General features: G+C 33.3%; 1 protein-coding gene across 1 annotated transcript; it reads left to right on the top strand.

The window, feature by feature from the left end:
• Positions 1-9519: 9519 nt before the first annotated feature.
• On the top strand, positions 9520-9991 carry LOC108308855 (60S acidic ribosomal protein P1-like). Its single transcript, XM_037740761.1, has one exon. The coding sequence runs from the start codon at positions 9626-9628 to the stop codon at positions 9947-9949; it is 324 nt and encodes a 107-aa protein (XP_037596689.1). The 5' UTR covers positions 9520-9625; the 3' UTR covers positions 9950-9991.
• The last annotated feature ends 3082 nt before the right edge of the window (positions 9992-13073 follow it).

Genomic DNA, 13073 nt, shown 5'->3' with positions numbered 1-13073 from the left:
GAAACAGTTCTAAGTGAGAAGTCTATAGAAATAAATGCTTACATTAAAAAAAGTAGAAATATCTCACACAATTTAACATTGTAATCCCAGCACTTTGGGATGCCAAGACGGGTGGATCATCTGAGGTTGGGAGTTTGAGACCAGCCTGGCCAAGATGGTGAAACCCTGTCTCTACTAAAAATACAAAAATTAGCTGAGTGTGGTAATGCATGTCTGTAATCGCAGCTACTTGGGAGGCTGAGTCAGGAGAATCACTTGAACACAGGGGATGTAGGTTGCAGTGAACCGAGATCACACCACTGCACTCCAGCCTGGGTGACAGAGCTAGACTTGTCTCAAAAAAAAAAAAAAAAAAAAAAAAAAAAAAAAAAAAAAAAAAAAAAAAAAAAAAAAAAAAAAAGAAAGAAAGAAAGAAATTAAAACACCAAACCAAACCCAAAATTAGTAAAATAAAATAAATCACAAAGTCAGAGCAGAAACAAATAAAATAGAGCCTGAAAAATATTTTTTTAAAGACTCAGTTTTTTTTTAACAAAAATATAAACAAAGTCAACCAAACTTTAGATAAACTAACATAGAAAAAAAGTGATGACTCAAAATCAGAAATGAAAATGGAGACATGACAACTGATACCAAAGAAACACAAAGGATTATGGGAGGCTACTGTGAGGAATTATACACTAACAAATTAGAGAACCTAAAATAAACAAATAAGTTCCTGGACACATACAATCTACCACATAAGGTCTATGAAGAAACAGAAAATAGAAACAGCCCAATAATGAGTGAGGAAATTGAATCAGTAATAAAATGTTACCCTTTCAAGAAAAACCCAGGACCTGATAATTTCACTGCTAAACTATTAAACACTTAAGGAAAAACTAATGCCAAATATTCTCAAACCATTTCAGAAAATTGAGGCAGGAATACTTATAAACGCACTCTATGAGGCCAACATTATTCTAATACCTAAACCAGAGAAGTAATGAAAAATGAAAGCAATAGTCCAGCATCCCTAGTGGACATATATGCAAATCTCTTCAACAAAATGCTGGCAAACTGAATTTAATAGCACATGAAAAAGATCATTCACTATGGTCAAGTGGAATGCACTTCAGAGATGCAAAGATAATTTAACATATGTAATTCAGTAAATGTCATATGTTACATTAACAGAAAGACAAAGACAATATGATAATTTCAATAGACACAAAAAAGTATTTAATAAAATTCAATATTCATTCATGATAAAAGTCCTCAACATATTAAGTATAGAAGGTAAGTGCCCCAACACAATGAAGACCATACAGGACAGACCCACAGCTAACATTATACTAAATAGAGAACTATCTAATGCTTTTACTCTGAGATTTAGAAAAAAATAAGGATGTCCAATTTCATACTTGTATTCATCATAGAACTGGAAGTCCTAGCCAGAGGAATTAGGCAAGATAAGTTAATTATAGGCATTACAATTAAAAAGAAAATATCAGATAATTCCTGCTTACAGACAATATGATCTTATGTATACAAAACCTTAAAGATTCTACCAAAAACTCTCATAACTGATAAGAAAATCAATAAAGTTTCAGAACACAAAGCAAATGTATAAAATACCAGTAGCATTTTATATGCTAATATAAACTATTTGAAAAATAAATCAAATAAACAATCCTATTTTCAATAGCCACAAAAATATACCTAGAAGTGAATTTATCAAAGAAAATGAAAATTCTCCAAATTGAAAATTATAAAATATCAATGAAGGAAATTGAGGAGACACAAATAAATGGAAAGACACTTTGTATTCATGGATTTAAATAATTAACATTGTTATAATATCTGTATCACTCAAAGCAATCTAAAAATGTGATACAATCTTATCAATATATTGATGACATTCTTCATAGAAATAGAAAAAGAATCCTAACCTTTGGAACCACAAAAGACCTCACATAGCCTAAGCAATCTTGAGCAAGTAAACAAAGCAGGAGACATCATACTACCTGACTTCAAAACATACCACAAAGCTACAGTAATCAAAACAGTGTGGCATTGACATCAAAACAACACATACACCAATGAAACAGAAGAGAAGACCTAGAAATAATCCAGGCCTCTGCAGCCAACTTATTTTCAATAAAGTTGCCAAGAAAACAAATTGAAAAAAGAACAGTTTCTTCAATAATCAGTTCTAGACAAATTGGATATCCACTTTCAAATGAATGTACTTGGACACCTACCTTTCACCGTCAACATCAACTTATAATGAATTAAAGTTTTAAATGTAAGAACTGAAAGTATAAAACTACTAGAAGTAAATGTTTTATAAATTTGGACTGGGCAAGGATTTTTGAGTAAGAATGCAAAAGCAAGGCAACAATGCAAAAATGAAAAGATAGGATTAGATCAAATTTCAAAAGTTCTTCACAGGAAAAAAAAAGCAATCATGAAAGTGAAAAGATGACCTACAGAATGAGAAAACATATTTGCAAACTATACATTTAGCAACGAATTAGTATACATAATACATAAGAAATAAGCAACTCAATAGCAACAAAATGATTATCCAATTAAAATATGATCAAAAAACTGTCATAGATTTTTATCAAAAAAGGCATGCAAATGGGCAAAAGGTATGTGAAAAAATACTCAGCATTACCAATCATCAGAAAAATGCAAATTAAAACCACAATGAGATATCACTTCACTGCAGTTAAAATGGCTATGATCAAAAAGACAAATGTAACAAGTGTCAGTGAGGATGTGGAAAAAAGGGAACATTTACACACTATTGGTAGGAATGTAAATTAGGACATCTGTTATGAAAACCAGTATTGAGGTTCCTCAAAAAATTAAAAATAGAACTACTTTCTGATACTACAATGCCACTACTGCATATATATCCAAAGGAAATAAATTCAATATATTGAAAGAATAAATTCAATATGTTGAAATGAACTCCTGCATTTATTGTTGCACTATTCACAATAACCAAAATATAGAGTCAACCCAATTGTCCAGCAACAAATGAATTGATTAAGAAAATGTGGTATATATGCACAATGGAATAATATTTAGCCATGAACATGAAATTCTGTCTTTTGCAACAGCATGGATGAACCTGGGGGATATTCAGTGAAATAAGCTGGACACAGAAAGACAAATATCATGTTCTTACTTATTGGCGGAATCTAAAAAAGTTGATTTCATGGTAACCGTAAATAAAACAATGGTTACCAGAGACTGAAAACAGGAAATGGGAAAAGGAGAGAAGTTGGTCAACCAGCATATTGTTAGAATTAAAAAGAAAAAATACATTTTCATGTACTGTTGAAAGAGTGGGATTACCATAGTCAACACATAGACATTGTATTTATCAAAATAGCAAAAAGAGAGAATTTTGAATGTTTCCACTATAATGAAATGATACATTTTTGAGGTGATAGATATACTAATTATCTTTAATCATTACACAATGTATGAATGTATGGCACCATCATATTATACTCTGTAAATATGTACAATTATTGTGTCAGTTAAAGATAAAAATAATTATAAAATCTCGCCTCTGGGTAAATGTTATACATGGCTTCTTCAATTGTACATGTGAACAGAAAAAAAAAAAAACAATTTGTCCTATTTCTACCATTGTAATTCATCATTTACAGATTAAGAAAATTCATTATTGCAGCCATGAATATCCAGGGATTAGATGGAGAATTATCTAAGGAAGAAGAATTAGATGAAGGTAAATCAGCAATCCTTAGAGAATTTAGATTAAGGTAAATCTAAATTTGTCTTTTAATTTTGACAGAGTATAGCATACTGGATTATAAAACACACTTTAAAGTTGAGTATTTTGTGTGTGCTTGAAGCTTTGTAATTCTCAATATATCATAAAAGTGCTGGATGTATATTTAAAATATGAATCCAAAATTTTATCTTTTCCATAAATTTCATCATATATTTAGGTTTAACTATACTAGGAAAACATGGCATATATAACTTTCATCCTTAACATATTGTAAACATGATTTTGCTAGTAATTTTTCTGCATATTTAAATTTTCGATGTAACATAGTCATTGCATTTTAGTTCTTTAAAAGCAATAATCTTGTTTTATATCTCACTTAAAAATTGAGTATTTACTAGTACAATAATAAAAGTACACATAGCATTTTGAGGTGTTATTTTGAAATGGGAAATGCTCAGTTTAACTAAAATCACTCACACAGAAGGGACAGCAACAGAGTTTTGATTAGATTGATAAGCAAATATAATATATATGAGCTAACAGCCAAAAACAGTAACGTTCAAGAGCATTTAATATACCCATACTAATTTTTTTTAGAACAGTATTAGAACTCACCTTCAGGATAACTTCCAATAATAAGCATACATAAATAAAAAGTATGATGTGTCCAATGAAAGCTAATGGATCTCAGAAACCATTAAAACTTCTCCCAGCAAAGAGAACTGGGAGCTAACAGGACAAGTACTCAGGGGGCCAGTACTAGGGTGGCAATAATACAAAGATGCAAAGGTAAATAGAAACTAAATTCTCTAAGGATTGCTGAGATTCAAATAGATGCTTGAAACCAAATACATTGTTCAAGATAGGAAATATCAGGAAATAAAAAAAGTTCGTTATATAAAACAAGTGGAAATAAAAGTTCGTTATATAAAACAAGTGGAAATAAAATAAACCAGACAGGAAGTAAAAATGTGGGGGGCTAAACTTTGACCACTAATTAATATAAAGGAAGTCACAGGAACTTATGCTTCTCACTCTAACCACAAAAACTTGCCTGATAATCTGCAAAAATCTGCAAAGTCTGAGACTTAAAAGGATCAGAGAACTGAGGTTGCAAAGAAAACTAAACTAACTACTGTAAGCAACAAGTCTCATCTTGGAGAAAAAAAGGGAGTTTAAGTTTACCTGATTATTTTTGTTCACATGCTTTTTCACATGAATGATATAATATGATGAAGACTAGATACATACTAAGGAAGCTGAAAGAGTCTGTTCTGAAGCAATAAGGTTTTTTTTTTTTTTTTTTTTCAGTGAGAATCAGAGCCTTCTTAAGAATGTTTCAAGACAGAGCAGCTCAGAAAAATACTTCTGAGAAACCTTGGGCCTATGCACTAAACTGCAACAACCTTTGAAGCTTACGTAAAGCAGCAAGGCAGAAGGTAATCTCTTTAGGCGCAGAAAGTCATGGGTAGAATTAAAAAGCAGAAAGAACTTGTAGAAATCCAAAAAGCTAGCAGTTGGGTTGAAAAGCAGAGCAAAATCCTCCTTCCTTTGGGATAGTTGAGAGTTGGGGAGTTAATTTTTAAAAAATCTCTGGAATTTGTTCATGCTTACATTTTAATATCTAATGAAAGAAAAGTCCTGATTCTGTACTTAGAATATTTGCATTTAATAGTGAAATGAATCCAAACTAAATATACTACAAAGCAGAGATTCATCTTAACTATGGACTGGATTGACTTAGGCCTCCAGACTTGCAGCATTACTGCAAATATTTGCCTTCAGTGGGGAAAAATATTATTTACTTCAGTCTCTACATTTCCTTATCTCACGATGTCTAGCATACAGTAATAAGAAAAATAAAACAAAAACCTATAAGTCATTTCATGAAGCAAAAATATATGACCCATGGTCAAGAAAGAAAAGGAAATGTTACAGATGTTCTAATTATCTGAAAAGTTTTTTAAAGTAAATCAGATAACTATATTAAAGGATGTAGTATAAAAAGGGAAAACTATTAATGAACTTACTGAAATATTCTGCAGATGGAAGCTTAAAGTTGAACTAGATCAAAATACTAGAAAAAATAAGATATAAAAACAAAAGTCTCACTTGGAAGGCTTAATAAGGGCCTGTCAGCATGAGAAAATATGAGTAAGCCTGAAGACAAGCTGATATATGAAGAAAGGAGTGAAAAAGCAATAAAGCCTTCAGTGCATATGGAGAAATATTAAATACCCTAAAATATGCACACATTTATTCTCAAAAGAAGAGGAGATAGAGAATGGGGCAGAAAAAATACTTGAAGAAATTCAATCTAACAGAGAGAAAGTAAGTACACCTTGTGATGTCTTTCTTAATCTGCTGAAACCAAAGAGAAAGAACATTTATTGAAAACAGCTAAAGGGAAAAATAAAGGCATATTATAGACCATGTAACATTGACAAGATATGGCTGACTTCTCACCTGAAGGTTAAAGATTATCAAATGAGAGCTTTAAATAAAAAAAAAAAAAAAAAAAAACTGTTAACCTAGAATTCTGTATATGGAAGAAAATATCCTTCAAACATGTAGGCAAAGTGAAAATATTTTCAGTCAATAGTTTAGAGAACTTATGTAGAGCTGACTTCTACCACAGGAAATGTCAAAAGGACCTAGAAATAGAAATTCCATTTGACCCAGCAATCCCATTACTGGGTATATATCCAAAGGATTATAAATCATTCACTATAAGGACACACGCACATGAATGTTCATTGCAGCACTGTTTACAATAGCAAAAACCTGGAACCAACCCAAATGCCTATTGATGATAGACTGGACAGGGAAAATGTGGTACATATACACCATGGAATATTATGCAGCCATCAAAAATGATGAGTTCTTGTCCTTTGTAGGGACATGGATGAACCTGGAAACCATCCTTCTCAGCAAACTGACACAATAGCAGAAAATCAAACACCGTATGTTCTCACTCATAGGCGAGTGTTGAACAATGAGAACACATGGACACAGGGAGGGGAACACTACACACTGGGGTCTGTTGGGGGGAAATGGGGGAGGGACAGGGGGATGGGGAGGTGGGGAGAGATAGCATGGGGAGAAATGCCAGATATAGGTGAAGGGGAGGAAGGCAGCAAATCACACTGCCGTGTGTACCTATGCAACAATCTTGCATGTTCTTCACATGTACCCCAAAACCTAAAATGCAATAAAAAAAAGATGTTTTTCAGGCTGAAGATGCATAAGATGAAAGCCAATAACTGCAGAGACAAACAGCAGCAGAAGCCACAACTATATATTTAGATATAAAGCTATATTGATCAAGAAAATGTAGTATTGCTTTGAATGTAGACAAACAGATAAATGGAACAGATAGAAAAATTGAGAAAAATACTTATCCTTATGCAGTAAATTTATTTTGAATGATGACCGAAGTTAATTCAATAGAACATCTTTATAACATATGGTGCTGGAACAATTCTACATTTATATATGTATAAATGTACATATATATACATATATACCTGAAAAAGAATGAAGAGATAAAACTTTATCCATCTGACTTTATATACAAATTAAATGTATCATGTAATAGTACAGAATGATAGATTCTGACTTTATCAAAAGATACAAATAAAATGAGTAGGACAGTTATAGAATGGAAAAATATTCATAACAAACGAATACACAATTCTATTAAGAATAAATTATTCATGTCAAATATATGTATGGAGCATTAACAAATATAGTAAAAAGGCAAACAATATTGTACACCCAGGCAAAAAATATAGATTCAACCTTATTTGTGATCAAGGGAATTACAGTAAAAATTACACATTACAGTAAAAATGTATTATTAATTCTTAGACAGTGGAACTGTTAACATATAAAAGACTGACAATAACATGTACTGGTGAATGTAAAGCAACTAAAACACCCACACATTGCTGATGGGAGTATAAAATGATATGACAAATTTTGAACTATCTGGCAATTTCCTCTAAAGTTAACTATATATTAACCTGTGAGACAGGCTTTTTACTCCTAGCCATCCACTCTGAGTAAAAAAATTTTTTAAATATTCTTTTTTACATAAAAAGTAAAAAAACAAAAATTAAAAAACTTATACAAACATGTTCAAAGCAGATTTATTAATCAGCAAAACCAGGAAATAACCTAAATATCCACAAACAGCTGAATGGAGAAACAAACTGTCTTATATCTTAGCCATGGAAAACTACTACAGAAATAAAAATTTAACAAACAGGTTTGTCAAAGATCAGATGGCTGTAGATGTGTGGTGTTATTTCTGAGGACTCTGATCTGTTCTATTCGTCTATATATCTGTTTTGGTGTCAGTACCATGCTGTTTTGGTTACTGTAGCCTTGTAGTATAGTTTAAAGCCAGATAGTGTGATGCCTCCAGCTTTGTTCTTTTTGCTTAGGACTGCTTGGGCTATATGCACTCTTTTTTGGTTCCATATGAAATTTAAAATAGTTTTTTTCTAATTCGATCAAGAAATCCAATGGTAGCTTGATGGAATGTGGGGCTTAAAGCCTAGATGACAGGTTGATAGGTGCAGCTAACCACCATGGCACATGTATATCTATGTAACAAACCTACGCATTCTGTATATGTATCCCAGAACTTAAAAAAAATTAACAAAAAATGTACACAATAACATGTATTAGTCACAAAAATTATGTTGACCAAAAGAAAGCAGGCACAAAGAGTACACACTCCAGTTTTTAGATTTTTTGAATTTTTAGAACAGACTGCACCAGTAAGTCGAAACTGAAATCCGAATATTTTCTAACCTGTGTGGAATCAGGACCCACTAGTAGGGATTAAATTGTATTCTGAGGTGAGAAAAATGTCAAATCTTGAACAGGGTGGTGGTAATCTGGGTATACACATTTATGAGAATTCATTGAATTAAAAAATTTAAGATATGAGCATTGTTCAGAGTATGCAAATTTTACCTTTGTGGAAACTATGAGGAGATTTAGAGTAACTGCATTCATGATGCTGAAGGTATTTTAATGGCTGTTTTGGCATAAAGTCAGCTCTAGGCCCATTCCAACCTGGCCATACCACATCTTGATTACTGCATTTTCTATCAAAAACCAAATTTATAATGTTTGCCAGTATGTGCATTTGTAGAGGATTATAGTCCTTAGAATATCATTAAAGAAGAAAGGAAGAAATAAGTGGCAATGCTTATTACGGAAAATAGGCTACATCTTGGTGCAGGATTACTAGATGTTTACAAATAATAGAAGGATGATCACATGAAGCAGGAAGCAAATTAGCTAAGTATGAGACTAAGGGACATACCAATGACAAATTGATAGAGTCTAAAGGATAAAATGTTTTTATTATTTATTCATGCAAATAGTAAATCAATCTGAATTTATTCTGTAATAGAAATAAGATAGTATGGGCTGGGCACGCTGGCTCATGCCTGTTATCCCAGCACTTTGGGAGGCGGAAGTGGGTAGATCACAAGGTCAGGAGTTTGAGAACAGCCTGAGCCCATCTCTACTAAAAATACAAAAAATTAGCTGGGTATGGTGGCGCGTGCCTGTAATCCAAGCTACTTGGGAGGCTGAGGCAGGAGAATTGCTTGAACCCGGGAAGCGGAGGGTGCAGTGAGCTGAGTGGACCCACTGCACTCCAGCGTGGGTGACAGGGCACGTCTCTGTCTCGAAAAAAAGAGAGAAAGAAGATAGCATGCTTTCCTCAGCTGGCGCCAAGGTGCTCGGCCCTTCCGAGGAAGCTAAGGCCACACTGGGGTGAGGCCCTCACTTCACCCGGCGACTAGCACCACGTCAGGCAGCGCTAGCCCCAAGCTCACCCGCACCATGGCCTCCGTCTCCGAGCTCGCCTGCATCTACTCGGCCCTCATTCTGCACGACGATGAGGTGACCGTTACGGAGGATAAGATCAATGCCCTCATTAAAGCAGCCAGTGTAAATGCTGAACCTTTTTGGCTTGGCTTGTTTGCAAAGGCCCTGGCCAACGTCAACATTGGGAGCGTCATCTGCAATGTAGAGGCTGGCGGGCCTGCTCCAGCAGGAGGTCCTGCCCCCTGCACCGGGGCTGCTCCAGCAGAGGAGACGAAAGTGGAGGCAAAGAAAGAAGAATCCGAGGAGTCTGATGATGACATGGGCTTTGGTCTTTTTTGACTAAACCTCTTTTATAATGTGTTCAATAAAAAGCTGAACTTTTAAAAAAAAAGAAGATAGTATGTATTTTTGGTTTCGGGGGTATTCAAGGACAGGGAAAGAATCTGCACCTGGCTGGGATGTTGTAGCTGCATTTAAAAATTGTGGTTAGTTTTCTTTAAATATGGAAGCTTATTGGTGTTGCTGTTTTTTCTTTTGTTTTTAGTATCTTCGTATCACTATACTGTGATAAAACATTAGTAACAATTAGTAACATATGGAAACCAATATATATACATATATAATCAAATTTCCTTCTTTAAGACAGTCAAATTATTTTTTAAAAGAACATTAATTAATGTTTTGTTTCCAGTGGGACTAGTTTGTGCATAGCTTCCAATCATATTGAAAAATATCTGTGATGCTAGAATTTCTGTAGTAAAGGTTAACTGAAAACTCGTCACTGTTAGGGACTGGCAAAACACTACCGGGAGGCAGTCCAAAATTTATATAAACCCATGCCATAATTATTATATTTTTTAAATTTTCTCTTCCAGCCCCCAGATTAATATACTACTATTTGAGCTGTACCACATTTAAACGTATTTTCTTATTCTTGGACAGTTTTATTCTTACCAATAGTTCAACTTAATGTATCAACAGGGTTAGGGATAGGCAGCTCAAAATGGAATGGCAACTACCTGTTAGTATTGGCTCAAAACACAGGATCATGCCATTCTGTATTAAATCCAGTACACAGTTAACATAGCTGGAGGTATATTCCAGAGATAAATATTGAAACAGCGATCAAAGTGGGTCAGAGGAATGTTTATATCTAGAGGACCAAAGCGAATGAAATGGGATTAAATGTGTATTCTGAGTAGAAGTCAGAGTTTAGGTAAATGGATAATTCTTAATTGGATAGTCAGGTAGCACCTAGCATCTCTCAGGTTATTTTTGATATTTTGATGACTTTCTGGTGATAACAATTTAGAATTTTAATTTTTTATATGCTAGTAACTAAGACAAATTTTTAACATCGTTACAATTTATCGGCTGGTATAGGTTGTATTATTTGTCCACAGTTCTTCCTGCTTTCTCTACTTTTGCCATAGCTTCCCTGTGGGTAGAGTGTACATTTTTGACCACTAATTTGTGGTTTTGTCATGTGGGTTGCTTTACACTATGGAATGTGTACAAAAATAATTTCAACATGAGATTTTAGAATTCTCAAAAAGGTGCCACCTGCCTTCTTGGGGCTGCTGGCCTTGGTTATGCAGAATCCATGACCAGGAAGCCTTTGCTTAGGCCCTAGAATGAAGATTTACCTGTAGCAGATCTAATTAATATACTACTATTTTAGCTGGACCACATTTAATTGTGGTTTATTGCTGTTTATTGCTGTTGCTACTGTTGTTTATTTAGTATGTTCATATCACTATACTGTGTAGCAACAATTTACTTTTTCAGACCTAAAACATTAGTAACAATGAGTAACATATGGAAACCAAATATATATATAGTTAACTCAAAGCTAGTAGTTTTTCCTAGTTCAACAGAGCCCAGGTAATTCCACCTGAGCTTAATCAAATTGCAACTTACCTATAAATCCATAAGCACTAAATAAATGATTGCTTTTATACAAGGTACTAGATTTTTGGCATTGGTTGCTATGCAGCTTATCATAGCATCTGTGTTACCATTCAGAACCTGAGCCTAACTAAACATTGTTTGTTCATAATGATTGGAGGCTTAGATGTGATATATGCTGTTTCAATTAGAGCAAAGATCATATGTTTATTCTACAAAATCTTTTTTCTGTGTGACTACTATGAGTTAGACAATGTTCACAAAATTTTAATTAAAAATAGACATGGTCCATGCTTTTATGTCACTTATTTTCTATATAACTAGACAGTTATTAAATACTGCAAAAACAAATATAAATTTCCAACTGTTCTAAGGGCTACTAAAAGAATACTTTGAGATGAGGTTTAGACCCAGCAAGAAAGGTTAAGGGATTTTCTAAAGATGTAATACTCAAGGCATAATGTAATCATTTCAAGGAGTTGGTTGACTGAGGAGAGGCATTTTAGCAGAGGTACAAAGTATGTTGGACAAGGTATATCATAGCAAATACAAAAAAACTAACATAATGCTAATGCTGGGAGTGTGCAGAAAAGCAGATGGGACATGATTTGGGATAAAGATAAAAAAGTAATTAGGATAAAATTATAGGACCGTTTTAGGCTGAATTTGGGTTTTTGCTTTTTTCTCTGGGAACACTGCGAAGCCCTTGAAATGATAGAAGCAGCATGATAAACAGTCAATTTTGCATTTTAAGAATATGGCAATTATTGAAATGAAATATTATGTTAATTTAGACTAGTATAGTTGGGATGGAAATTAAAAATGACAAAATTAAGGATGGTTATTAGGTAATATAAATAGCAAATGTTGTAATTTATTAAAGGATTGAGAGAAAAGATAGAGCCAGTAAGGACTCCTAGGTTTTTGGCTAGTATCATTGGGTGAGAAGCTAATAAATGGCTAACTCAAAAATATAGGCCCATATACAAGCTTAATGTGGTGCTGAGGCATTTTGTAAGCAAAATGTTTTCATAAATGTCTCCAGATTTTATGGTCCCTTTAGCTATACATATTCTATCTTAAAAGATTCAACATTGAAAACAAATTTTTAATAGAAGTCAAGACTATGAAAATCGATCAAAATCATGCATTTACATGGGAATTAAACAACGTACTCCTGAATGATTTGGGGGTAAATAATGACATTAAGGTGGAAATCCAGAAGTTCTTTGAAAAAGCAATATACCAGAATCTATGGGACACAGCTAAGACAGTGTTAAGAGGGCAATTCATAGCACTAAATGTCCACATCAAAAAATTAGAAAGATCTCAAATTAACAACCTAACTTCACAAATGAAAGAATGAGAGAAAAACAAAATCAACCCCAAAGCTGGCAAAAGGTGAGAAATAACAAAAATTAAAACTGAACTGAAGGAAATCAAGATACAAAAAACCCTTCAAAAGATCAGCAAATCTAAGTGTTGAATTTTAAAAAATAATGATAAAATAGGCCATAAAATAGAGTAATGAAGAATAGAGAGGAAATCCAAATAA

Source organism: Cebus imitator, unplaced genomic scaffold (genome assembly GCF_001604975.1).
Source record: "Cebus imitator isolate Cc_AM_T3 unplaced genomic scaffold, Cebus_imitator-1.0 Scaffold88, whole genome shotgun sequence".
Taxonomy (NCBI): Eukaryota; Metazoa; Chordata; class Mammalia; order Primates; family Cebidae; genus Cebus; species Cebus imitator.
The sequence above is the reverse complement of the archived record's forward strand: the minus strand, read 5'-3'. Positions and strand labels throughout refer to the sequence as shown.

Excerpts from the sequence above, each read along its gene's own strand:
- LOC108308855 (XM_037740761.1), top strand. The coding sequence starts at position 9,626 with ATGGCCTCCGTCTCCGAGCTCGCCTGCATCTACTCGGCCCTCATTCTG.